This window comes from Diceros bicornis, chromosome 12 (assembly GCF_020826845.1).
Source record: "Diceros bicornis minor isolate mBicDic1 chromosome 12, mDicBic1.mat.cur, whole genome shotgun sequence".
In the NCBI taxonomy this organism is placed as follows: domain Eukaryota; kingdom Metazoa; phylum Chordata; class Mammalia; order Perissodactyla; family Rhinocerotidae; genus Diceros; species Diceros bicornis.
This window is the reverse complement of record NC_080751.1, coordinates 17,101,195-17,128,005: the sequence shown is the minus strand read 5'-3', so window position 1 is coordinate 17,128,005 and position 26,811 is coordinate 17,101,195. Positions and strand designations below refer to the sequence as shown.

The window sequence follows — 26,811 nt, the reverse complement described above, 5'->3', positions numbered from 1 at the left end:
TCTCTCGTACCACATGTGGCAGGTCTATGACACACAACTGGAGAATGTGGAAGCCTTTGAGGGCCTGTCTGACTTTTGTAACACCTTCAAGCTCTACCGGGGCAAGACTCAGGAGGAGACGGAAGACCCGTCTGTTGTTGGGGAATTTAAGGTAAGTCCTTGAGGACATGTCCCTAACCCAGGAGGACCCAAGACTATGGAATGGCAGCAAAAAGTGAAGGGGGCGGGAGCAGGGGTATTGTAATAATTACAGTAATGACCATGGTGCTGATGTTGGTGATCATGTGGCTGATGGGGGTAGTGATGGTGGTGGTGATGCTGTTGATGCAGAATCTGATGGCAGTAATGGAATGACATTGGGCTTGGTGATGTCAGTGGTGATGACTCTGGCAGAGATGAGAGTAATGGTCATAGTGGTGATTGTGTTGGTGACAATGATAATCAAAATGGAAATTGACCCCTCTTTCTTTTCAGGGCCTCTTCAAAATTTATCCCCTCCCAGAAGACCCAGCCATCCCCATGCCCCCAAGACAGTTCCACCAGCTGGCTGCCCAGGGGCCCCAGGAGTGCCTGGTCCGCATCTACGTCATCCGGGCATTTGGCCTGCAGCCCAAGGACCCCAATGGGAAGGTAACATTCCTAGAGCTCTCACCTCCCCCAGAATAAACAGCAGGCTGGGGCACAAATGGGCTGCAGCATCTGGACACAATCTCTGCCCCAGGGAGGTCACAGTGAGCCGGGGAAACCAGATAAACATGTACAAAACTGAAATGTGACTGGATGGAGTTCTATCGAGGGCCAAGTACTCTAGGAGGTCAGAAAAGGCCACAGTCAGTACAGGACTTTGGAATAATGGGGAAGGCTTCCTGGAAGGAATAGGATTCTTAAGGATTGATGGAGTTTTGATAGACTGGGATGGAGAGTATCATAGAAGGGGTCAAAAATCTCGGCAAAGGTTTGTGAGAAGACTGCTTAGTGTAAGTTTAGCACAAGGATAAGGCATAAGGGTAGGAGACACCGAAGGTATAGGCTGGGACTGGACTTTGTAGGGCTTTCAGTGGTGGGGGGAGAAGGGAGGGAAGGGTGGAAGTAACCGTGCTCTGCCTAGCCATGGTGGAGCCTGAGGCAAAAGAGAAAATCAGTAACACTGATCCTGTCTTTATTTAAAATTTTGATATTTTGTTCATCATGGACTGTTGGTATTGATTTTAATTTTTAAAATATTGCTTCAAAATATTGTTTATCTTGATGGCTGAGTCTTTGGGGCCCTCCCTTAAATTTTGTGCCTGAGGCAGGTACCTCATCGTCTCACTCTAGTCCTGGCCCTGAGTGAAAGAGGGGGCTTTGAAGGACGGCAGGAGTTGGGGGTTGTCAGGTGGTGGGGAGATGGTGGGGGAGTGGGCAGAGGACTGAAGAAGCCTCAGAGATGTATTGGGAAGGTGATTTCACTTAAGTGTTTCTTTCTCCTGCTCCAGTGTGATCCTTACGTCAAGATCTCCATAGGGAAGAAATCAGTGAGTGACCAGGATAACTACATCCCCTGCACTCTGGAGCCTGTGTTTGGAAAGTAAGTTGGGGGCAGCTGGGGTCTTAGGGTGGAGGTACCGGTCTGGACAACCCACAGCCCAGTAGAGGAGATGTGGCTGCCACTGAGAAGTCTCCACGTCCTGGAGCAAAGCTGTATCTCCTAAATCTTGCACATCAAAGGGGTCATAACCTCAGCTAGCTCTTCTTCATGCACCAAAGGTTGAGTCCTGGCAGAAAGTCCTAGTTAAACACATAAACAATTACCGTGATGATCAGAAATCTAAATGGAAACCCAGACATGCATTTGCTAATTATTCTCTTTTTTTTTAACTTTTACTTTGGAATAATTTTAGATTTACAGAAAAGTTACAAAGATAGTACAATTTCCATACTTGCTTCACTCAATTTCCCCCACCATTAACATCTTACCTAATTGTGGTACTTTTGTGAAAACTAAGAAATCGATATTGGTGCATTACTGTTAGCTGGGGGTCTCAGAGCATAGCAGGAGCTCTCTCCAAAGGAATTGCTTCACAAATCTTCTCTCCATCCCACTCTGGAAGTAGGTGTGAAGCCCCAAGAGTTCCGAAAGTGGATCCCAGGCCATTCCCTTGGTAAATTCCAGAGCTCTGGTGCCTTGCTCTGGAGGTTTCACATCTCCTGCCTCCTGGTGTCCTCGTGGAAACTTCAGTTTTAACTTTCTGTTCCAATTCGTTCATTTATTCTATGGTCCGTCAGGCAGGCACCTGCTCTATGCTCAGCCCAGATTATTTGGGAAAACTGCACACATGCACACACACCCACACATGCACACACACTCAGACAAGCCGAGTACCAGCAGAGTGCTGTGGGTGTGTGCTTTACGAGCTCCACGAGACCTGAGGGGGGTGGACTGCAGGGCCACTCCTGGAGGGGAGGAGGAGGCCAGGGATGGCTTTCGAGCTCCTGCTCTAGCCTTGCCTCTAGTTCCCGCTGTGTCCGGGGACGTCTGGGATGTGGCGTTGTCGTGCAATCCGCCTCTCCCTCCTGCAGGATGTTTGAGCTGACCTGTACTCTGCCTCTGGAGAAGGATCTGAAGATCGCTCTCTATGACTATGACCTCCTCTCCAAGGACGAAATGATCGGGGAGACAGTCATCGACCTGGAGAACAGGCTGCTGTCCAAGTTTGGGGCTCGCTGTGGACTCCCACAGACCTACTGTGTGTAGGTGCACGGGGGCTGGCTGCTTCTCTGACCACAGCCGCACCCCTGAGTACTGAGCACTCACTGTGTACCAACTCTAGGCTAAGCACTTCATAGCTGTTCTCTCACTCAATCAATTGGGGTCTTGTCCCCACGCCACAGATAAGGAAACTGAGGTCCAGAGATGTTAGCAGTTGTAACTGGTGGGATTAGGATTTGAACCTCTTTGTCTCACTCTAAGAACCTCGCTATTCCTTGCATTGTTATAATTCACTTCTTCTTAAGGCGCTCCTGAGGGCCTGTAGAGGGAAAGAGAAGGGAGGGAAAGGAGAAGGGAGACAGACAACGGGACACATGGCCCTGGCTGGGCCTTAAAGGGATCTCTGTCAGGTGGACAGCCCCCGCCCACTTCCTGTCAACGTGGGTCCTGTTTGGGTCTAATTCTCTAAATCTGGCAGTTGGAAACATCTGAGTTCCAATTCCATGTGTATTTAAACAAGTCTTTTCAAATAAAACCGGGCCTCAGTTTCTCTATCTGTAAATGGGGATCCCCAGTCACGATGAGAAATCACCCAGGGCACCCACTGTAAAAGTGAAGGGTGGGTGATGCTGTGCGTGTGGGTACGCAGGTCACTGCAGGCCCCTCTGCCCTTGTCAGTGTCCTGGAGCATCTCCTCTTTGTCTTGTGTTCGGGCCTCAGCTCTGGACCGAACCAGTGGAGGGACCAGCTCCGCCCCTCCCAGCTCCTTCACCTGTTCTGCCAGCAGCAGAGACTCAAGGCCCCCGAGTACCGGACAGACCGCATCGTGTTTCGGAATAAAGAATACACCATTGAAGAAACAGGTGAGCTGCCCTGTGACCCCGAACCACAGTGGGCTCTCTCTCCACCTCCTTTTCTCGTGTCAGCCTCTCCTGTCGTAACGGGGCCAACTGCACATAACCCACGTCAGCGGGTGTGGTCTTGGATCTCTAGGGTAGCACAGATGGGCTAAACTTGCGCTTGGTACTTTTGGGACCAGTATTTACCTGTGATACCATTGTGAAAATTCGAGGTCAGGGTTGGGCCAGGGTCAGAGCTCAGTGCAAGGCCAGGCTGGGGCCCATCTGAGGGCAAGATGAAGGATGGTTCTGAAGCCAAGGTCAAGGTCATGATTAGGTTCAGTCTGCTGCTGATGGTCAGACTGGTCAGAGTTTGGGTTCAGTCCACCTCTGAGGAGCAGTTTTCTATTTGAATGGCGCTAGCCTGCCAGCTTTACCTTGATGATCCCCTCTGAGCCCCTGCTCACAGCTCCTGCACCTAACACATCCACAGGGCTGGCAGGAAGTCCCGCGGCCCTTGCCTTTGCCCCTAGGTCTGCTTGATGCTCCTGCCTGAGAATCCCGCCGTGTGCTCCGCATGTGTCTGAGGTGCCCACAGGCCTACATTGCCCACCCGGAGCAGCTCAGACTCCCCTGAGGCATTTCTAGGCCCAGCTGGCCCCTCGCCTCCTGCTGGTTTCAGAGACATTTGATGTCAGAGCTGGTGCTGAGGTTATAAAAGGGGAATGACGGCTGTGACCACCCCCCATCCCAAATCCCCCTCCTCCTCCTTCTGCTTTTCTGACTCTCCCAGGTCATGGCTGAGCCAGCTCCTCTCCATTAGGCCCTAGCCCCTCCCCCATTCTCTTTTCCTAGAGAACATGCATCTGTTTCAGGGGTGGTCTCATTTCCTTCTGCTGGTCTGTGAGCAGCTTTAGCAGGGGGACCAAGACTCATGGTCATAAATTCAGAGGAAAGGAAAGTCAGAAAGCTGGAGATGGTGAGGTCTGACATCTGCCTGTGTTTGCAGATGAGGCCGTTGAGGCCAAGAGTGGTTAACAACCTGCCCAAAGTCACCTGGCCAGTTAGGAGCAGAACCAGATTCCTGGCCTGGTGGTCCCTCTGCAGTGCTGTGCCATTTCCTTAGGAGCACCTATTAAAGTGGGCAGGGCAGGTTTGATGGGTGAACACATGTGTGTGTGTGTGTGTGTGTGTGTACATGAGACTCTGTGTTGGTGAACATGGGTGTACCTGAGTACACATACCTGTGTGCACATGTGCATGTGGACACGTGGACCCTCCTACCCCCAGTCCAAGTCTCTGTCACAGGGGCTCCAAGTTCAAGTTGCTGGCTGGTTGATCAGGCTTGTCAGGGTCAGAACCACCCCTGTGTCCTCACCCCATCCACAGTGCCAGTCTTTGAGCCACCCCTTGGCAGGTAGGAGCTGTAGCTGGGAAGCACGAGGGGCAGGGAGAGGGGTGTTGGTGTCTAGCACGCACCTATCCTAGATGAGTGTGTGGTCTCAGCTGCCCCACTGACCAGGTGTGTGACTGCTCTGTGCTTCATTTCTGTCATCTGTAAAATGGGAACAATAACAGCACTTACCTTCTAGGGTTATTATGAGGGTTGAACCTGCTAATATCTGTGAAGAACAGTGCCTGCTTCTTGCTTTATAAGTGTTGTTATTGCTGTCATTTTAGCTACTGTGGCTAATAGAACCGATTGCATGAACCAGAGACTAGTACTAAGAGCACATAGATGCCCAATCTGGGAGTAGAGGTTGCTGAGGCTCAGAGTTGGGAGCAGTTAGGGAGGGCTTCCTGGAAGGGATGGGCTTTGGCGGGCAGGGGGGTTTGTATTGGTGGGAAAGAGAAGAAGAGCTTTACGGAAGAGGCTTAATAGAAATGAGGGCAATGGGGAATCTGGATTTTAAGCCTAGCTCTTGGACAGCGAGGTTTCCTCTACAGAGAGAGGGACATGAGGACCAGAAGAAGTGTGTCTGGACTGGGGGTGAGGCTGTGGGGGTGAGTGTTTCCCGAGGCCCCCAGGCAGCCCCGCCATTTCTCGCTCACTCAGCCGCGGCAACGTTTTTGTCTTCTCCCTGGGGCAGAGTCTGGTAAGGTCCTGAATCCACACCTAGGCCCGGTGGAGGAGCGTCTGGCCTTGCACGTCCTCCAGCAGCAGGGCCTGGTCCCTGAGCACGTGGAGTCCCGGCCCCTCTACAGCCCCCTGCAGCCGGACATTGAGCAGGTAGGATCTTGACCCTTGAGCCCCAGAGCCCCTGACCCCCAGCTTGCCCTGCCCCGAGGACAGCATGGATATCCCAGAAGCACCTGTGGGGACCTCAGGATTTGGCGAGTCCCTCCTTGATAGCGTTTCTCCACAGTCTGAGTGGTTACCACTGTTGGCCCATAAGGGGACCTCTTGGGCCCGGCCTCTCCTGCCTACCTGCAGCCCTCGGGGTCTGGGGCATGAGCCTGACCTGCCTTCTCCACTCCTGTGTAGCCTGGACCTCTGGCTTCCCTTGAGTCATTCTGAAGCCTCTCTGTTTCAGCCTGGCTTCAGGGTGCCCTCCCCTACCAGTGGTCAATGACGTCCCAGGTGGCCAGCCCTGTGCTGGGCTGCCATGGGGAGTTCAGACAGGGTGACCGGCACCCTATGGCAGAATGGTAGAGCAGCCACAGGGATCAGTCATCGAGAAGGCCAAGGACATCCTCCCACTCGGAGGGAGGGTGAGCAGAGGGACAGCAAGCCCTGGGCTGAGACTGGGGAGCATCCCTGGAGGGGTGAGCTCAGGGCTGGGTTTCAGAGGAGGAGGAGAGAAAAGATTGTATTTGGAGAAGGGCCAAGGTGGCCATGAAGGTGCCTTTGTAGACATGCAGAGGACATCACCTCTGTTGTTTGGAACTGAGCTCTCTTCCCCATGGTGGTGTGGCCACCACGTCCCCAGAGGGGCACAGCAGGTGTTGAAATGTCAGCTCTTTCATTCTCTAGCTATGTGACCCTGAAGAAGTGACTTCAGTGCCTTCTGTAGGATGGGGACAGAAATGCAGAGAGGCAGGGAGCTGAGGGGTGTCAGGTAGAATGATCTCCTGTCTTGGAAATCCTCTGAGCCCCCTATGACTAAACCATGCTCTTTGACCCTCCACGACTTTGCGTGTACCATTCGCTCAGCCAGAAGTGCCCTTCTCCCCTTTTCCATCCATCATACTGAGACTCAGCTCAAACATCACTACCGTCTCTGAGAAGCCTCCCTGACCCTTGACCCCCAGGCATGGGCCCAAGTCATCAGCCTGTGGGGCAGTGGGCCCACCTTTGCAGTCAGCCCTGTAGTCCCATTTAAGGCACCTCTCCTATGGGGCGGGGAGCCTCTCCATGGCAGGGCCTGGGTTTTCTCTGTCCTGTGCCCCAAGTATCCAGCACAGAGCAAGTGGTTGGTAGATGTTGGCTGAATGAAAAGGACAGTGAGTGAACAGGACCATGTCTCCCCAGGGGAAGCTGCAGATGTGGATCGACATGTTTCCAAAGGCCCTGGGGCGGCCTGGACCTCCCTTCAACATCACCCCACGGAGAGCCCGAAGGTGACTTACCCCAGCCACAGACTTGGAGCTGAGCGGGGGTGGCGAGATGGCAGCAGCCAGCTGCAGGCAGGACCAGGACGTGGCTCTTGGGCCAGGCTTTGGGCTACTCGGGCCACAGGGTACTGCTCTTGTGTGGGTCTGGCGAAGTGTCCAGCCAGGCAAGCATCGGAGTCTTGGGGGAGCCGGCTCCCTGGCTTCTCAATCAAGGACCGCCCGCCATTTGGTGGGAAATCCATGTGGACTTGTGTCATTATTCTCCACAGATTTTTCCTGCGTTGTATTATCTGGAACACCAAGGACGTGATCCTGGATGACCTCAGCATCACAGGGGAGAAGATGAGTGACATTTATGTGAAAGGGTGAGGGTCATCCTCCTTCCCACCTGCCCCAGCACCGTGGTGTCGCCCCTGCTACTTCTGGGGTGGTGCCCAGTGGGAAGGGGGAGCTCTGGTGTAGGGCAGGGGAGATCAAGAAAGGAAGGAGGGTCTTATGGGGGTGTTCCTCCACCAGATTTCTTCTTCCACATTAATCTGTGGGTTGAACTTACAAAGTTTGAGGATGTCCCTCAAGGGAGAAGTTAGAACATTTTAAAATTTATGGCACATTTGGTCCATCATGGAGATTTCTTGGGAATTATTTTTGCTTTATCATTTACCAAGTTCATTTACCTTCTTAATTGTCCATTTGCCTAAGTTGAGGATGTGTGTTGTGGTGGAAACCGTAATTAGAAATATTCTCTAAAATGTGTATGTCTAGTTGGATGGTTGGCTTTGAAGAACACAAGCAAAAGACCGATGTGCATTATCGGTCCCTGGGAGGCGAAGGCAACTTTAACTGGAGGTTCATTTTCCCCTTCGAGTACCTGCTAGCTGAGCAAGTCTGCATCGTCTCCAAGAAGGTGAGTGTTGTTCTTGCCCCCAGTGGTGCTGGTCCCAGGGCTCTCTAATGACCGCACCACCAATTACTGCTGTGCTATTGTCATACCCTCACCACTGTCCACTGCTGTTGGAATCACCACGGCCATCACTGCCTGATGACCACCACTATTGTCCCATTACTTCCATGTCACCACTACCACCATTGTCCCATCACTACCAATGTCACCACCACCACCGTTGTCCCATTACTGCCAATGTCACCACCACCATTATCCCATAGCTGCCAATGTCACCACCACCACCATTGTCCCATCGCTGCCAATGTCACCACCACCACCGTTGTCCCATCACTGCCAATGTCACCACCACCACCGTTGTCCCATCACTGCCAATGTCACCACCACCATTGTCCCATCACTGCCAGTGTCACCACCACCACCATCGTCCCATCACTGCCAATGTCACCACCATCACCATCGTCCCATCACTGCCAATGTCACCACCACCACCATCGTCCCATCACTGCCAATGTCACCACCACCGCCATTGTCCCATCACTGCCAATGTCACCACCACCGCCATTGTCCCATCACTGCCAATGTCACCACCACCACCAGCATTGTCCCATCACTGCCAATGTCACCACCACCACCATTGTCCCATTACTGCCAATGACATCACCACCACCACCATTGCCCCATCACTGCCAAGTCACCACCACTGCTGTTGTCCCATCACTGCCAATGTCATCACCACCACCATTGTCCCATCACTGCCAATGTCACCACCACCGCCATGACCATTGTCCCATTACTGCCAATGTCACCACCACCACCGTTGTCCCATCACTGCAAATGTCACCACCACCATCATTTCCCCTATCACTGCCCATGTTACCACCACCATTGTCCCCATCACTGCCAAAGCCACCACCACCATCTCTGCCACTCCCACTTCTCCTTCCAATTCTACCATCATTGTCATCATTAGCATTGCTGCCACCCCACAACCACGCCCATACCAGTGCCACAACCATCATATGTAGTTAAGTCCAAATCCTAAAACTACTGCCTTCCTCCCTACCCCAGACAAACCAAGCAGCAGGAAGGGTCATGGGATCAGAATGGGAAGAACGTTTGTAGGGAAACCCAGCCCAGCCATCAAAGAGGCGATGGGGCTGACCCCCTAGGAGAGCTTTCCAGAAAGGCTGGCCTGGACTATGGATTGGGTTGTCCATAGGATTGGGTGTTGCTTAACCACGTCCCTCCTGCTACCTCATTTCCCATATTTCTGTGTCTGGTGCCTGTGGTCACTGTCCAAGCAGGACAGGCACTGGGAGGAAGCCGTTGCCCTCCTCTCTCTACCTTCTTCCTCTCACACCAGGCTGCAGGCACCTGGGGAGACTTGGTCAGCATTGGCCAGAGAGGAGAGGTGGATTCAGGGCCCTGAGCTCTCTGTGTCTCAGCATCTCCTAGTTTAGGTCTCATCTGGGCCAGCATCTCTTTGCTCCTGAAAGAGGCAGGTGGCTTCCTTCGTGGTGTCACCATACCTGCCCTTAAGGAGCAGCCCCCGAGCACAGTGACGAGGGTGCTGTGGGCAGTGAGGGCCTCATCGCCAGGCTGATGGGAGACGGAGGCACTCTGTTGGAGCTTCTGACCACCTGCACCCCGCCTAGATTCACTTCCACCATGAGGTGCTCTCCTATTGGACAGAGTCAATGCCTATCTGGTGTTGAGGTTCTAACTGGTCCCATTTCCTTCTAGAGGGGGCTCAAGGCTTCAAGCCGCAAAGCTCTATGACTCCTCTTTCCTTCCTAAATTGTTGATTGGCTTAAAGAAGGGAAATATATAGTGTACTCCAGCCACCTAGGTCTTCTTAATTCTCTTCATTACATCCTTCCCCATAACCCCTTCCCAACCCAACACACAGGATCATCTGCACTTTAGAGAAACCAGAATGTTCCGCTGAACATTCAGAAACCATCAAACAAAAGAAAATATGGAGTAAAGAAGGTTCAATGAATTCTTTCACCCAGGGATTGCTGCATAGTGCCTGCTGAAGGCAGGATTTAGCAACAGCCCTGGGTTCTGTGTAGTCAAGGAAAGCCTAGCCTGTTTGTAGGTTTCCTTGTTTGCCTTTGCTCAGTGTGTTTGTCTGTCAGGAGATGTTTGCATAACAAAGCAAACGCTGCATTCATTGAGGAGAGCTCCAAATCCACCATGCCCCGCCTCTCTTTGCTGTGGACAGAGGGAGAGTAGGGCGGGGAATGGGGAAGGGAGGGCCGAGACCTCCTGTATGCCATCTCCAGTGCTCACCGAGCCCTACCCTACGAGGAGGCTAGGCATGGATAGGAAACCAAGGCTCAGATGTGGATTGGCTTGCTGAAATGGGAGGTGGGATAACCCTTCACTGTGACAGATGGAGGTGTGGGCAAAGAGTTGAAGGAAGCAGAGGCTTCTGTTTTTTCCACAGTGTAGGGAGAGAGAGAATCTCCTGGCACTGTGGCAGGTGATTTGGGATAAGTAGCTGTGATGCTGAGTGAGGGAGAAAGAGAGAGAGGGAGAGAGTGCTAATTGGTGGTACAGGGCAGGGTTACCTGGCAGTTCTGAAGGCCCAGCTAGGGTTGCTAATTAAGAATTTGAGGTGGCTCTATTCTGGCAATGATGGGTTTCATCTCTGCATTATAGACAGTGGCAAGGAAGAAGGAGAGAGTTGGGCTGACCCATAGTGGCAGTTCCAGAGGAAGAGAGGGCCTGAGGTTATATGGAAGGGAATGGTTGGCCTTGATGGCCCATAGGCCTGGGCTAGCCTTGGAAGAACGAGAAGCCCATAGGGGCTGCTGGCATGGAGAGGAGGAAGAGGAGTCAAGGAGTCCAGGAGAGGCACACGGGAGGGGGCAAGGAGAGAGGGCTGAGGGAACAGAAGTTCTGCATGGTGCCAGGCTCCCGGAGAGGGTGGCTGGAGAGAGGGGTGGAGGAGGCCAAAAGAGGAGGTTGAGAAACAGAGTCCAGGGGGTTCTGAAGTCAACCAGCAGAGTGAGGGAGGAACTGGCTTGACCCAGGCAGAGCCAGCAGGTGCCTCTGTAGGAGAAGGGACCCTGGGCGGTGGGGAGAGCCGTGCCCACAGTGGGGCACCAATTAGTCAGTCTGTGTTAAAAGACTGAGTCTGGGGATGGGTTAGTTGGGGGCACTGCACAGCCTCTGGGCTCCCTGGTTCTGCTGGAGAGCCAGCCCTCTGCCGAGGGGTTCAGAGCCTCTGGCAAGCATGCCTCCAAGGGACCCCATTAACCAGACGAGACTGTCGTAAAGTACAAGGTCTCCTTTCATCCGGCTGCTTTGAACCACCGCTGGTTGTCCCTGCCGGCTCCCCACCTGGAGCCCAGCACACCCACCGGGGCCTGCCTGCGTGTCAGGCACCCAGCCTGCAAATAAACAGCTAGTAAAAGGGCCCAGACCGGGAGCGTAATGAGCGCCTGGGACCTGGGGGGCCATTCCCCAGGCTGGAGCCCCAGCCCAGCTGCTCCCACCAGGGGCCGTTTGAACCTCTGGCTCATTACTGAGCCCATAAACCGGCTGGCTGGAGGAATGGAGGATGCTGGCGGCCTGTGCAGGCGGGCCTGCGGAGCTGGCCGTAAAAGCCCCGCCAGAGGAGGGAGGCACCTGCAGGAGGGCTGGGGCCCGGAAAAGGGGGAGGCACCAGACAGGGGCTAGGGGCCGAGGGGCCAGCTGGGGACTTGAGCCCCTTCACCAGCCCAGGCAGCAGTCCAGGCCACGGCCGGTGCTTTATAAGGTGATCATTCCTCACAGGTCATGGTCTCTGGTTCAGGAGCTCTGTGGGTCTGCATGACTAGGGTGGCAGCAAGGCCGTGTGTACAGGGCACCCAGGGCCAGACAAACCCTATGTGGTCAGCAGTGCTCCCCGCTCCCCATGGAGTCTGTCTGTCTGAGACTCCGTCCAGGCCTCTGCCGTGACCTGGCATTTAGGACCTGGCACCCGTCGACTGCAAGATGGTCAGAATGTCTCCTGTCCTTGCCACCCACTCAGGTAAAGCTACAGTGAGAGGACAGAGAACAAGTGTGGGCGGGAAAGCCCGGTGACAGGCCTGGTGGCAAACCCAGGCCTTGGCATGCCCAGTCCCCACCCCTTAGCTGCTCCACGAGGCCTCTGTGGGAAGAAGCCCAAGAGGATGCTGTGCCAGGCTGACTGGTCTGAGGGAAGTGGGGTGAGGAGAGCAGGAGACTGGGGAACTTTCCAGCACTGTGGGCTTTTGATTTGCCCCAGGGCAAGCTCTTGGAGGTGAAGGTGGGGTGGGTTGGCATGGTGAGGGGGGAGCTGGGGTCACTGCCCCCGAGTGTCAGCTCCTTACAGCAGTGTGTCAAGGAGATCCTTCTGGATCCCAGCCAGCCCACCCTGTCCCCAAGATCACACGGGCAGAGCAGGAGTTAGAGGTGAGAGCAGGACTCTAGAACCTGACTGCCTGGGCTTGAATCCCGCTTGCCTCTTCCCAGCTGTGTGACTCGGACAAGTTACTGGCTCTGGTTTCCTCAGCTGTAAGGATAGTATCTCCCTCATAGGTTGTAGGAAGGATAAATGAGTTCATAGTGGTAAAGGGCTGGTGCATAAGAAGTGTAATGTTAATACTATTATTATTAGCTGTCAGATCTTGGGCAAATTCTTAACTTCTCCAAGCCTCTGTTTCATTTTCTGTAAAATGGGAGTGAGAACCTTGACTCACAGAATTGGGAGTTTTAAAGGAGCGTCTTAGGTAAGCCAGCATGGTACCCTCCTGGGCCTTTGAACACTTCCCTCTGGGGTCTGCCCTTAGTAATCTTCCCACCAGGACCTGGCTCTGGCAAGTTCTTAGGGGATGTACCACTCCACTGCCTCCTCCAGGCAGCCTTCCAGGCTGGAATATACCACTGCCTCTCTCTAATGTTCCTTCCCTGCTTCCTCCTCTGCTCCTCCCCTTGGCCAGGATGCTTTCTGGAGTCTGGACAAGACGGAAAGCAAAATCCCAGCGCGAGTGATATTCCAGATCTGGGACAACGACAAGTTCTCCTTTGATGATTTCCTGGGTGAGCACCGTTTCTAGTTGGCACCATTCTGCACATTCGGGGCTCCACCTGGACCACTCTTGGGTCCTTTGGGAAGGCTGGCAGGAAGAGTGGTCCTATCTTCTGCCCTCAGGGAGCTCAAGGTCACTGGGTCCCCAGGGCCCAGTGAGGTCTGTGACACAGCAGTGCTGGAGTGATCAGAGTGGCCAGCAGGGTGGGCCTGTCAGCAGAGGGGACGTTGAATGCTGCGCCATGGTGGATGGTAGGACTCAGATCCATAAGGAAGAGAGAGAAGCACGGATTGAAGGCAGTGCAAGCGTGTCGCTGGCTGCTGCCAGCTGTCTGGTGTCACGCTTGGCGGGATGCCCCCCTGCCCTCTTAGTCTAGATGCAGACTGAGCCCAGTGAGCGAGGGCTCAAGTCACTTCACCCTGTGCCTGAGTGATGATGGTGGAATGAACAAACAGGGCTCTACCCTTAAGCCCCCAGACAGGCTTCTGGTGAGGGAAAAGTGTGCTGAAATGCCAGCTGGGAAGCAGGGAGCGCTGGGCAGAAGGATGTGTTGGAGAGGGTGGTCTTGCAGGGGTGAGATGTGGGGAGAGGAGGATGACATTGTATTGGGCCAGCAGGCTGGACTGTGGGTAACAGCCCTGTCACAACTGTAAAAGTTAACCTGGAAAATGTGGCCTATCCATACAATGGGATGTTATTCAGCCACAGAAAGAAATGAAATACTGACACACGCTGCAACGTGGATGAACCTTGAAAACATGCTAGGTGAAAGAGGCCAGATACAAAAGGACAAATATCGTGTGATCCATTTATATGAAATATCCACAATAGGTGATCCACAGAGACAGGAAGTCAGCTTGTGGTTGCCAGGGATTAAGAAGAGGGGGAATTAGGCGTGACTGCTAATGGGTATGGGGTTTCTTTTGGGGGTGATGAAAATGTTCTGGAATTAGATAGTGCTGGTGTTGCACAACTCTGTGAATATACTAAAAGCCACTAGGTCGTACACTTTAAAATGGTTAAAATGGTACATTTTATGTTATGTGAATTTTACTTCAATTAAAAAAAAATGAACCTGTGAGAGGGCAGTCCGGGAAGTCAGGAGTCCTGGGTTCTAGTTCCACTCTGCCACTTGGGAGCGGGTGGTCTTGAATGAATCACTGGAGGCCTCCTTGGGTGGCCCTTGATTGCAGAAAGGTGAGTTGTCTTTGCTGAGCCCTTGGGCCCCTACAGGGGATGTTCTGAGGAGCAGCTCCACAGGGATGAGGAGGAGGGCTGCCTGTTCTTCCTTCTCCCCCGACCCCTGCCGTACCCAGCCTGGGCCCGTGCCCTTGGAGGACCCAGAGCTGCTCCAGGACCTCATTGCGAAAGATTCGGGGGGTCAAAATCATGGCACCAAATGGGACTTTTGTTCTTTTACTTGTTATTCTGGAATACCTAATTCCTGTAGAAAAGTTAGAAACTATAGATAAACAATGCCTCCTCTTACTATTTTATTATAATCTCACTATCCAGAGACAACTTCCACTAATATTTTGGCAAATGTTATTTCATATGTAAGCAAAAACATATATGTTATGTGTGTATTTTATACATGTAGACAAACATTTGCTATATAGACACATATAGCAAAATGGGTTTATATTACACATACTGTTTTATATCCTGATTTTTGAGAAAACTTAATATTTCAAGAACATCCTTTCTGTTGGTTGTTATCTATCTACATTTATATCTGCATCATCATACTTAATTCCTGCCTGATGTTGCATCATCCAGATGGACCCTCTTTTGCCTAACTCATACTCTCGTGGTGAGTACTCAGGTCATTTCCAGGTTTTCCAATGTGAGTGACACCCTTAGGCACATCTTTGGACCCTTTGTGCATATATTTTCTGAACTTTAAGAAGCAGATTTTTGGAGTCTTTGTACATTTTAGTGGTTTTTGAAACATTTTGTTCAATTGCCCGCTACAAAGATTTTACGTTTTTGTCCTCTTACCTTGTCCTATGTGTATAAGGGCACCATTTTTCCTAAACTTTTGCTACCGGTGTTATGTCTTTTAAAAAACTGCCAATGCAATACCTCATTTTTATTTGCATTTTTTTGTTACTTGTAAGGTAGAACTTTAAAAGTATATTTATTATCCATATTATTGGTGGGATTTTCTTGTTCATGGTTTTGGGATGTTCTTTATTACTGATTTTCAGAGCTTTTAATATAGTAAGGACACATTACAAGTAATTTCTCCCATTTTTTCAATTGCTTTTTCATTTTTTCATCGAGTCTTTTTTGCTTACAGACTTAAAATTTTTTTGGCATCAGTCTGTCAGTCTTTATGAGTGAGGCTTTAGAAAATTAATTTTAAAAAGGAAAACAAAGAAAACTGCATTTTTACTGAATGAGAAAACAGCATTCAGAATAAAATTAAATGGCCTCATCTTTTGTTTTTAAAAATAAAAATAAAACTATTAAAACTACTACTTTTTAACTCCACAGGATTTCTTCTTTCCTCTTTCACAATGTGTTTTGTAACTGCATATTTTACTTCTTTTGAATATTTATTACTTTTATTTTAAAAGTAATAGCTAAGATCTATAGTCTTGCCACCCAGAGATAATCTTATGTTTCCTTACAGTCTTTTATATAGATCATGCTGGCATAATTTTTTTTTTGTGTATACATATATATATGTAGTATTTATACTGTATATATATATATATATATTACAGTCTTTTATCTGGATCATGCCAGGATAATTTTATATATATATACAGTATTCATATAAATTTTGTATATATATGTATATAATTTAATATCCTGATTTTTCTTAACATTATGTTGGGACCATATTTAAAATGGGAAGTAAACATTCATTTATATTTAAGGGATGCAGAGATGTGTGGATGGGTGGATAGATAGATAAATGCTGATATAGAGTTGAATGAACGGGTAGATGGGCTAATAACCTGATTAATGGATATAGTGCTTAACAAATGGTAGCTATAAAGAGATGTAGATAGTTAGATTGAAGCACATAGATGAATGGAAGGATAAATGGACGAGTGGAAGGAAAGAAAACTAGAGAAATAGATCCAATTAGTGGATTGCAGTAACTGCTCAGCATTCCACACTGAAAAAATCTAATCTCTTTTGCATGGTAATCAAGAATTTCTTTAATTTGGCCTCAGCAAACATTTTTTAGATTTATCTCTCTCACTTAATCCCTTCAGCAACCTATGCTCCAGTGCCATTAACTGCATCATGCTGTTGTGGTTGGATTAGGTGAAACCACATGAAATTGCTGTTTTTATAGATCAAAGATAGTTGAATACCAGCATTTTCATATGGTTCAACCTAACAGATGGAGCTATACAGGAGATGATGGATAAAATGGATGAGTAGAAAAACATTCCAGAAAGATGACTCCTTGGATAACTAGGTGGGCAAATGAAAAAATTGGTGGATGAACCACAGTGAGATACCACCTCACACCTACTAGGATGGCTGTAAAAAAAACAAAAACAAAAAATAGAAAATAACAAATGTTGGAGAGGCTGTGGAGAAATTGGAACCCTCGTACACTGCTGGTGTGAATGTAAAATGATGCAGCTCCTGTGGAAAACAGTTTGGCAGGTCCTCAAAATCTAAACATAGAAATTACCATATGACCCAGCAATTCTACTCCTAGTTATATACCCCAAAGAATTGAAAACTGGGACTAAGACACTTGCACATCAGTGTTCATTACAGCATTATTCACAGTAGTCAAAAGGTGGAAACTCAAGTATCCATCAACAGATGAATGGATAAATAAAATATGGTATATCCACACCATGGAATATTATTCAGCCATAAAAAGGAATGAACTACTGATACATACTACAACATAGATGAACCTGGAAAACTAAGAGAAATAAGCCAGATCCAAAAGGACAAATATTTTATGATTCCTCTTATATGAAATATCTAGAATAAGCAAATTCCTAGAGACAGAAAGTAGATTAGAGGTTACCTGGGACTGAGAGGAAAGGGGACTGGGGAGTTATGGCTTAATGGGCACAGAGTTTCTGTTTGGGGAATGAAATAGTTTTGGAAATAAGTAGTGGTAATGGTTGCACAACACTGTGAATGTAATTAATGCCACTGAATTATTCATTTAAAAATGGTTAAAATGACAAATTTTATGTTATATATATTTTACCAAAATACAAACATTTAAAAAAATTGATGGATGGATGGATGTAGACAATGGGTGAATGAATGGATTTGTACATAGTGAGATGAATAGTTGAGCAGGTGGGAAACTCCATTAAGGGCGAATCAATAGGGTAGATTAATGGGCATATATCGGATGCATGAGTAGATGGGTGGGACGCTGTCTAGATGGAACAAGAGGCGGTGGATGGAGAGAGGGAGAGTTTGTGGGGTTTGACCCCTGCTGAGCCATGGATGGAAGCAGAAGAGGTGACAGTGAGTTTTTCTTGAACCTGCCCTGCCCCAGGGTAGCCCTAGCCTGGCAGTGATTGAGAAGCCCTTGGCCAAAGAACCCCTCTCTGCCGCAGGCTCCTTGCAGCTGGATCTCAACCGCATGCCCAAGCCTGCCAAGACAGCTGAGAAGTGCTCCTTGGACCAGCTGGATGACACTTTCCACCCAGAGTTGTTTGTGTCCCTTTTTGAACAGAAAACAGTGAAGGGCTGGTGGCCCTGTGTGGCAGAAGAGGGTGAGAAGAAGAAACTGGCGGTAAGTCTGCTACCTGTAGCCCAGTGGAGGCGCAGGAGTGGCTTCTTCCATAGAAGTCAGTGGGGAGGTACATGTCACTCTCCCTCTCTCCTGCCTGCTTCTCTCTATTTTCCAAGGCGCCATCCCTCCTCCCTTCCGGTGCCTAGCCTTCCCCTCGCTGAGGCTCGCAGCCCAGGGAAGCCTATTTAGATTGAAAGATGCTCTTATCTCCCGTGGACCCTGCTCCTTGGCCTTCACAGGGATCTACATCCTGGGTTCCTCCTGGCCTGGCCTTCCTGTGGAGGACAGGGGTAGCGCCTCTCCCATTTGACCAGGACCCCACAAGGGACCGTGTTACTCTCCTTACCCAGAAGTCTGCTCAGGGGTGTGACGGACTATGGAGAACCATCCTTCCTCTGGGGAGGAAGTGAATCCCTAACAGTTTACTTAGAATTGGTAGGCAGCCAGCCAGGCCCCAAAGTGGTCCTTGAAATAAAATATCCTTGTTGTGTAAGGGATCAGAACACTTATGAAGAAATACTAATACCTCAAAATAAAAATGAGTGAAGCGCACGTGTAAATGATACACAAAAGAAGTACGAATGGCTGTTAAACATTAAAAAAGGCTTATTCCCCCTAGTAATTAAATAAAGGAATATTTTTAAATGTGAAAACAATTTTTGCCTATTAAATTAGAATTTTTTTTTTTAAATGGAAATGCTCATTGCTGTTGAAGTTGCAGAGAGACAGGCCCCCTCATTTACTTCAGCTGGGAGTGCTTATGGTTTTACCATTTGGGGAAGCAATTTGGGAATATATAGCCAGAGATTTAACAATATTTATGCCCTTGGACCCTGTCATCTCACTTCTAAAGTCTCTCCTAAAGAAATAACCAGATACAATAAAAAATGTACGTTCCGGAGTGTTTGTTGCAGTATTATTTATAACATCAAAGAGTTGGAAACAACGTAAATGAACCAAAATAAGTAGTTTACTAAATAAATTATGGTCAACCATCCCATAGAATGTTTTATAGCCATTAAAAAGGAAACTTTGAAGAATATATAATTATATAGTGAAATATAATATATTTCTAAGTGAAAGAAGCAAGCTATAGCACTATATATACACAGTGAGATAGTTCATAAACTTACAGAGAAAAACAGCTCAGATGCATAAACATATTAACAGTGCTCGTCTCCACATAGCGGAAGTGTGGGTGATAGTCTCCTTTCTTTATACATTTCTGTAGTTTCCAAATGTTCTACAAGGAGCACATACTGCTTTTATGATTAGATCAACCCTATATCTTTTCTTAAAAAGATAATAAAGTGGCTCTTACGTCTGTCCTGGCCTGGCTCCTCTCCAAGCGATGGGGCAGAGCCTTTGTGCTCCTGACTGGGTCCCCTCTGTCGCCTCAGGGCAAGCTGGAGATGACCTTGGAGATTGTAGCTGAGAGCGAGCATGAGGAGCGGCCTGCCGGCCAGGGCCGGGATGAGCCCAACATGAACCCCAAGCTCGAGGACCCAAGGTGAGTGCCCGGCCCCTGACCCCTGATGCCCAGAGGGGATGGGAGGTGGAGCCACAGTCCAGGAGGCACCCACTGCATAGCCACGCAGAGGTCACAAGGCCCACACAGCCCAGAGAGGGACATGATTCGTCCAAAGCCACACAGTAAGTTAGGGGCAGGCGACAGGCATCATTTCAGGGACTCCTGGGCTCCTCAGCTAATTCAAGAAGCTGGCACTGTTGGGCAGCTGTTTGCCATGTGCCGAGCTCGCTATCATGTGGTGTGTATATGTTGTTGTGTGGACCCTTCCCGGCTGGATTGTTATTATCCCCATTTTACAGATGAGGAAACCATCTCAGCAAAGTTAAACGAGGTCATTCCACTAGGAAAATAGTGAAGCTGAAATTCTCACACCTGGTCTGATTGGCTCCAGAGCCCAATCAAGGCCTTTCTCTTGACCAAGCTGCCTTCCATGGCTCTCCTGTGGTGTCTTTCAGCCTTAATTTTCCCATCTGTGAAATGCGGGGACCAGTTCTTTTGTTCCCTACCTCACAGGCCTGTAAGGGATATAGACCAATCCAGTGGATGTAGAAGCCTTGGAGGCAGTTACTGGGGGCAGAAAGATAGCTGCAGCCAGAGGGGTGGGGTCAGGGCTGCATTTGCTGAATCCCTCCCACAGCCTGCTTGGCTCAAGGTGGACTTAGCACGGATGGCCCACTTTATCACAGTGCTGTCTGGAGTGCCATGAGGCTGGCAGAGTAGTGAGAGGCAGCCCTGCCCAAGGATGTTAGGATCTGGGTGAAAAGATGAGAGATCCAGGAGACCCAGTGGTGTGCAGTCTGATGTTAAAAGAGTCATTATTGAGACACAGAATCCTGCATGCTCTTTGAGTTGTGAGGCTGACCTAGGGGAAGGTTTTGAGGTTCTTGGTTGTGAGTGAGAGAAAATCAGCTTTCTGGGTTCACTTGCTACCATCCTTCCCTGACCGTGGACCAGCCATGTGCATCTAGGCAGGTGGCTTGGCTTCTCTGGGGCTCGGTGGGCCATAGCTCTCCTAATGTCGCAGCCCCTCGAGCCTCAGATTAAGTTCTGAGTCAGGAACGAGAGAGGGCGGCAGGGAAGGTATCCTGGACGGGATGGCTGAGAACTGGGCCCCTGAGGGTGTGTAGGGGTGTGGTGGCACCAAGAAGAGGAGGGCAGCAGGGATGGGGCTCACACTGTTGCGCAGGTGGGAGGAGAAGGGAATACGGATGCAAAGGGCTGAGTTTTGGGGCAAGAGCTGGGGGCCTCGGGGCTGGGCATGTCCTGGGGGCCAACTGTGGAGGGCCAGGGCAATTTGGGAGCAGGGTTTGGAGAAAGCAGCCCTGGTAGGGGGTGCCCTGCTGACCTCTGGGATCTTACTTCCAGGCGCCCCGACACCTCCTTCCTCTGGTTCACCTCCCCATACAAGACTATGAAGTTCATCCTGTGGCGGAGGTTCCGGTGTGCCATCATCCTCTTCATCATTCTCTTCATCCTACTGCTGTTCTTGGGCATCTTCATCTATGCCTTCCCGGTGAGCAGGCCTGAGGGGGGTGGTACAGACCCTGTCTTGGAGGAGCTCCTGGTCTGATGTGGGAGGTACAGCTCTTGACCTCCAGAAGGTCCTGGTCTCTTGAGGAGTCTGTCCTTGTCCTCAAAGAACTCCCCCAATCTGATGGAGAGAAGTAGCCTCTGTCCTTGGGGAGCCCATGGTCTGGTAGGGAGACAAGGGAGAAACTGAGTTCTTGTCCTCGATGGGGAGATATAGCTGTCCTCAGCATGCCCCTGGAATATGTAATCAAGGGGTTGGCCGAAGGTGAGGCCCCTTGTGCAGCGGTGGGCAAGAGAACCTTCTTGAAGAAGGGTGTAGAACTGGGTCGGGAAGGGAAGGGAAGGTGTGGATGGCAGAGCGGAGGAGAAGGCCCCTCTGTGTGAGGATGGCACCTGCTGAGGTCCAGAGGAAGGGAGGACCTGGGGCTGGGAGAGGGTCTCAGTGTCCACCTGAGGACGCTAATAGAGTGTGTCAGGTCTCCTGCAGTGGGGCGGACGTGGGGCAAGTGTGGGAGAGCAGAGGGTGGGCCAGGAGCCTCTCACTTGGCACAGTGAACGTGGGGGTCCCTTTCACCTGGTGAGAAGCCAGCCGATGCCTGACAAAGAGCTGCCAGGGCCAGACAGTGAGGGCTCCTGTGTCCCCAGCTCCATAAAGCCCCTCCCAAGGGAGGAGGATCTGGGGCTCTCCCCTGTTCTCACAGCTCATCAGGGGAACCCTGAAGATGCTCCAGCCCCTCAGTGTCTATAGAACTTCAGCCTTGAAGGGATTGCAGTGTTCCCAGGCCAATACCTGATTTTTAATGTTCTTTAAATTTTTTTTAACTTTTTAGTACGATATTTTCAAACTGATATAAAAATGGAGAGATAGTGTAATCAACTCTATATCTCCCTGATTTTAATGGCAAAGAAACACACCCAGAAAGGGGAAGGGACTGGCTCAGGGCTGCATGGCAATCTGTGCGCAGCTCCCAGTCTGGGCTTGTGGCCATGTGGCCTTCAGTCCTGGTCAGCACCAGGTGGCTGGCCAAGTGCACTGTCCCACAGCGGGAAGTCTGCTCCGAGAATTACTCACCTCTGGGCTCTTTGCTTTGTGAACCCTCTATAAGGAGGAGGGGGTTGGAGAGCTCTCTCACCGTGGCCTGCAAGACCTTGTATCAGCACAGCACACCTCCTACAAAGAAGACAGTTAAAGCCACAAAGCTGTGCCCTTCAGTCCCTAACGTCATGAATTGTGGGGAACAGCAGAGAGGACTGTCTGGTTTGGGCGTCCAGGCCCAGTACCCCCTGGGCCATAGCAATAGAAGGTGGTCTAGAGCCAGGTGCCCATGTGTCCTGCTGCAGGCCAGGCCCTCTAAGCTGGCTGTGGTCACCCAGAGCGCCACGCTAAAACATGTTCTGAGACTCCGCAAGAAGAGGCATGGCCAGCGGACTGAATATGGCTGCGGTCCAGGGCTGGGTCCAGTCTGTGGGAACTTGAAGCTTGTACAATTTGGGGGGCCCTCTTGCAGCAAAGGAAAATCAATTATAAATACAAGATTGCATACTGGGCCGTGGAAGGACAGGTAAAGCTGTGGTGCCCTGGGATCTGTGGTCAGGCCCAGGACTCCGCCCCGGGGTTTCCTCCCCTCGGGCAGGCCCAGGCTGCTGAGTGGGGAGGTAAGGTCACCCTCGCCCGGCCGGCCCTCTGCTTGCCTCCTCTCATTTTGAGTATATCTGGCTGCTGTTCAGTTAAAGTAAAGACTTTATGAAGCACATGGTGTGTCCAGGAGGTGAGGGGTGTTGTGGGGATGAGGGAGAAGGTGATGAGCCTCGTGCCACTGGGGAGCTCAGTCCCCTGGGAGATGCAGTGAAGCCAGTAAACAAGGGAAAACCCGGGGTACAACCCAGTGCTCCATCATGAGGCTCGGGCCAGGGGAGTTCAGGCAAAGGAGAGCCGGTGCAGACCCTTGCTCCTCAAGGGGGTGGTCTGAGGAGCAGCAGTGGCAGCAGCACTAGGGAGCTGGTTAGAAATGCAGAGTCCTGCGCCAGCCCCAGGTCTGCTGAGGAGAGCCTGCACCGGGCGCCTTAAGGCTGGAGAATTGCTGTTTTGCAGGACAGAGCTCTGTACTTGGAGTCAGGAGACGGTGGCGGGATGCCGACTCTGCCCGTGACTTCCTGTGTGACCTTGGCAAGGCCCTCTTGTCCACATGAGGGGGCTGGACTAGGGCAGCTCTGACCTGCTGTGACTAGGCCTGTGGTCAAGGAGCTCTTTCACATTCCCTGGGGGCCTGCATGTCAAGCCAAGAGCCAAGAGAAGGGCAGGGGCAGGTCCAAAGTGATGTTACCACCGCCCTCTCTATGCCTAGCCTCCACCCCGGCCAGCTGGGCCCTGCCCTGTGAGGCAAGCCAGGCCTTCAGGGGCCTGGGGAAGGAGGCCCCACCGCTGGCTGGGAGAAAGAGGGAAGATTTCCAGCACTTCCAGCCCGTGGTCCTTCCACGTCCCTGGGGCAGCCTTAGCCCCAGGCCCTGTGGGCAGGAGCCCCAGTGCCCCTGGTCAGAGCCCCTTCCCTGTCTCCTGGGTCCCCAACAGCAGCATCACCCTCCTTTGAGATCTTCTGCAAATTGTCCTCTTTAAAATACCAACCCTGCCGTCCCTCTTGCAGAGCTGACATGTTGGGGTCAGATCCTAGGTGAGGGGTCTGGGGCTAAAGGGGCAGCCTGGGCCTGAGGCTGCAGACTGATTTTATTTGCAGGCCTTTGCTACAGCCTGGGCAAATCCTGCTTCTCTCGAACCAAGTCGCCCAATCACCTGGCGGATCCCAGACCCTCACCTGGCTTTAGGCCTTGAGGGCAGAGGGTCTGGTGGAGAGGGGCCCAAGGCCAGGGCTGCTTTCCCCCCTTTGGCCTACTCTCCCACCCTCTTGGGAATTCCCCTGGGTGGGGGACAAGGAGGGCAGCCTGTCTGATTCCCCCGGCTCCCCCAGTGCCGGCCGGGAGCAGGGCCAGCGTGGGGAGGCAGGAGGCGATCTGGCGGGGAAGGAGTGGCGGCTTTGTTTCCAGAGTTGGCTTTCCCGGCCGGCGCTGGGAACATACTGTCCCAATTAGGAGCCCTGTGTTGTGTTGTATGTGTTCATGGTTTTGGGGGAGAGGAGTGGGGAGGGGAGATTCCTGTCAGGCCTGCAGCAGCCAGGGCTTAATCAGGGGTGACCCATCTCTGGTGCCGGCCTGTGTCGTGGGTCATCCCCACACACCCCGCCCCCCAGCTCTCTCTCTCTGCTTTCTGACCAGGAGCATGGTGGCCAGTAAGCCCTGGGTTCCGGTGTGGGGTGTGGGAGGGAGTGGGGAGAATCATGGCCATGCCTTCAAGCCACCTGTCTGATGGAAGAGGCCAGGCCCTGGGTGATCAGAGTCCTCTTGGCAGCTGGTTGGAACCTAGGAGTGGGCCCTGGATGGATGAGGGAGAAGACAGAGCAATTCAGGCCGCCGTGGCCCCCAGATGGGAGTTTCAGGAGGGTATGGGCTTGTCTGATGGCGAGAGCACCAGGAGGTAGAGTGTTGAGGGTGGTGTGGGGGATGGTGAGGGCAGGGTACAGGCAGGCGGTTGAGAGGATGAGCCTCCTTTCCCAGCTGCCCCCGTCCCTCCCAGCAGCTGTCACCATGTGTCCTTGCCTCCTTGCTCCCTCCAGAACTATGCTGCCATGAAGCTGGTAAAGCCCTTCAGCTGAGGACTCTCCGGTCCAGGACTGGCTGCCTCCTCTGCCCAGCTCCGCTGAGCTCCTCCAGACCTCCAGGCCCGACCGTCCTGCCAGGGTGGGCGGACAAACAGATGGACTGGCACATGCTCCAAGAGTTGGTCATATCGAGCCCTGGGATCACCCACTTTCATCATTTCTCTCTCCCCCAACCCAACCCTTTTTGGATCAGCCCATATGTATTTCAGTATAAAACAGTTCGAACCACAAAGCGGTGTTGGTGTGTGTATCTCAATTGTACCTGAAAGGGTGAGATGTGTAGGGGATGTGTCTGGGGGGGTGGGGCGTGGTGTGTGCATCTCTGGCTCAGCGTTCTGAGTGGGTGGGGGGCCCCAGGGAACCGAGGATCCTTTGACAAGACTGGCTGGGGGTGGGGTGGGCTTTGAGGCTTGGTGTCTGGCCTGGCTAAATGTTCTGCCTCTACAGAACTTTTCTCCTTCCCTTGAGCCTCCTCGCTCAGGCATCTCCTCTTCCTTTCCCAGGCCTAGCTGGGCAGTTACCTGTGCCTTCTGGTTTCTTTGATCATGCCTGGGAAGAGGTTCTGCTTTGTACAAATGGAGCCCAGGGAAAGGGTTGGGCCAGAAACTCTCCAGGCAGGAAGGGCTGCTGGACACCTGGCTGTGACCTTGTCGCCCACGCTCTTGGGATTTCTCAGAGTCCCCTCCCTCTGCTTCCTCACCCTGCTTTAAAGACCTGGTCTGGACAAACCCCTTTTCCTTGTGGTCTGAAGCTTAGCATTAGCTGTGGGTTGGATCCCTCCTGCAGGAATCGGGCTCAATCTACAGGAGTAGCGGGAACATACTTAGAGAAAAAGCAAAAAGCATGAAAACATCGAGTTTCCAAAAAGAGGCCTCTGCCTCTCTCGCCCGAGGGGCTGGAGCTCTGGAGCACGCTGTTGGCCACCTCCTCTCCTGTTACCCAGGAGGGCTTCTCCTGTTTCCTCTGTGAGCCTGCTCCCCTGGCTCAGGCCCCAAGGCCCCAGAGCCATCCTTGCAGGCCCCTTGGCTCTTCATTGCACTCTGGGACCCAGACTGAGGCCTGGCCTCGTCCCCACCTGATCGGCAGGACTGGGGTGACTGGCACAGGGCTGATGACCTGAACCCTCCTGGGTGAGGGAGCTGCACCTTGACCACTGAGTGATTCTCTCTTCTAGAGAGGTTCGAGCTGGAGGCGGCCCTCAATGAACCCTGGAGCCAGGTGGCCACACCTCACACAGAACACACAGCAGGGACCAGGGTCCCAAGCTCTTCTGGGAAGGTCAGCCAGGTGATGAGCCTTCCCCGAGTACTCACAGTGCATGCCTTTGTGGGGGCAGTGAGAGTCCACTGTCACACGGAGGAGACTAGAGGGGAAAGGAAGGAAGAGGTGGGGCTGCAGCTGCAGGAGGTACGGAGAGAGCTTTAGAGACCAGGGAGACCTGAGAATATTAGAAGATAGAGAGCAGGAAGCCACTGGGTAGGAAAAGGTCAAAGACGCGAGAAAGAACATAGGATCATTAATGGAACCAGTTTCTGGAGGACAGGAAGGTGTTAGCTTTGGAAAGAAAGTTCTCTTTTTCTTCCAGGTACAGGAAGCCAGGAGGAAATAAACACATACCATGCAACTGTCAGCTGGTTTAAAACAGTTTTGGGGGACATTGTGCCCGCTCATTAATTTTATTTGCTTCATTTGCCTTTGCTTGCTGCTCTGAGTTGCAGATAATAGAGAACATTGCTCAAGTAAAGGGAATTTAATGGTTTTACAGAAATGAAACATTCAGAAGGACTGGCTTCAGGCAAGGGCTGACCCAGCTCCACAACTAGGTCACCAAGAGCTTGTATTCTCTCTCTGCTCTGGCTTTGTCAGCGTTGGCTTCAGTCTAAAGCTGCCTGCATTCCTAGACCTGGGGTTGAAGCTGCTCCCTGGGACCATATAGGACACCAAGCAAAACTCAGGGAAATGGGAAGTGGATGGTAAGAAGATACCACGTCCAATGAACGGTTACTGAGATACTCCACAAGGCAGCCCCTCAGCAAGTTCTGAGGACACAGTGGTGAGTTACATTTGACTCCTGTCCTTCCATAGCTCCCAGCATGGGGGAAAAGTATATCCCGCATGGTTATTTGTACCCTTATGGGAGTAGCAGAGAACGGCCACCCACTGCCCTGGGGCAGGGAGAGCAGGAGACTCTGGAGAAAGGATATCATCTGAGCGGAGTGTTAGACTGGCTCGGTGTCTGAGAGGGGTAGGGTGTGCTGAGCTGC

The 26,811-nt window shown here is 51.5% G+C and overlaps 1 protein-coding gene across 15 annotated transcripts in view; it reads left to right on the top strand.

Annotated features, from left to right (window-relative positions):
* Window positions 1-24,773, top strand: part of DYSF (dysferlin) — a 201,748-nt gene extending 176,975 nt beyond the window's left edge. For all 15 annotated transcript variants that reach the window (XM_058550977.1, XM_058550972.1, XM_058550975.1 and 12 more), the window contains 14 exons: window positions 23-151; window positions 475-630; window positions 1,476-1,567; window positions 2,560-2,730; window positions 3,410-3,552; window positions 5,619-5,758; window positions 7,001-7,089; window positions 7,353-7,448; window positions 7,846-7,987; window positions 12,943-13,042; window positions 17,598-17,776; window positions 19,177-19,286; window positions 20,673-20,820; window positions 24,503-24,773. In XM_058550977.1, coding sequence (XP_058406960.1) covers window positions 23-151; window positions 475-630; window positions 1,476-1,567; window positions 2,560-2,730; window positions 3,410-3,552; window positions 5,619-5,758; window positions 7,001-7,089; window positions 7,353-7,448; window positions 7,846-7,987; window positions 12,943-13,042; window positions 17,598-17,776; window positions 19,177-19,286; window positions 20,673-20,820; window positions 24,503-24,541 — 1,734 coding nt within the window. In that variant the 3' untranslated portion in view covers window positions 24,542-24,773. The remainder of the gene's footprint in view (window positions 1-22; window positions 152-474; window positions 631-1,475; window positions 1,568-2,559; window positions 2,731-3,409; window positions 3,553-5,618; window positions 5,759-7,000; window positions 7,090-7,352; window positions 7,449-7,845; window positions 7,988-12,942; window positions 13,043-17,597; window positions 17,777-19,176; window positions 19,287-20,672; window positions 20,821-24,502) is intronic.
* Window positions 24,774-26,811: the final 2,038 nt, after the last annotated feature.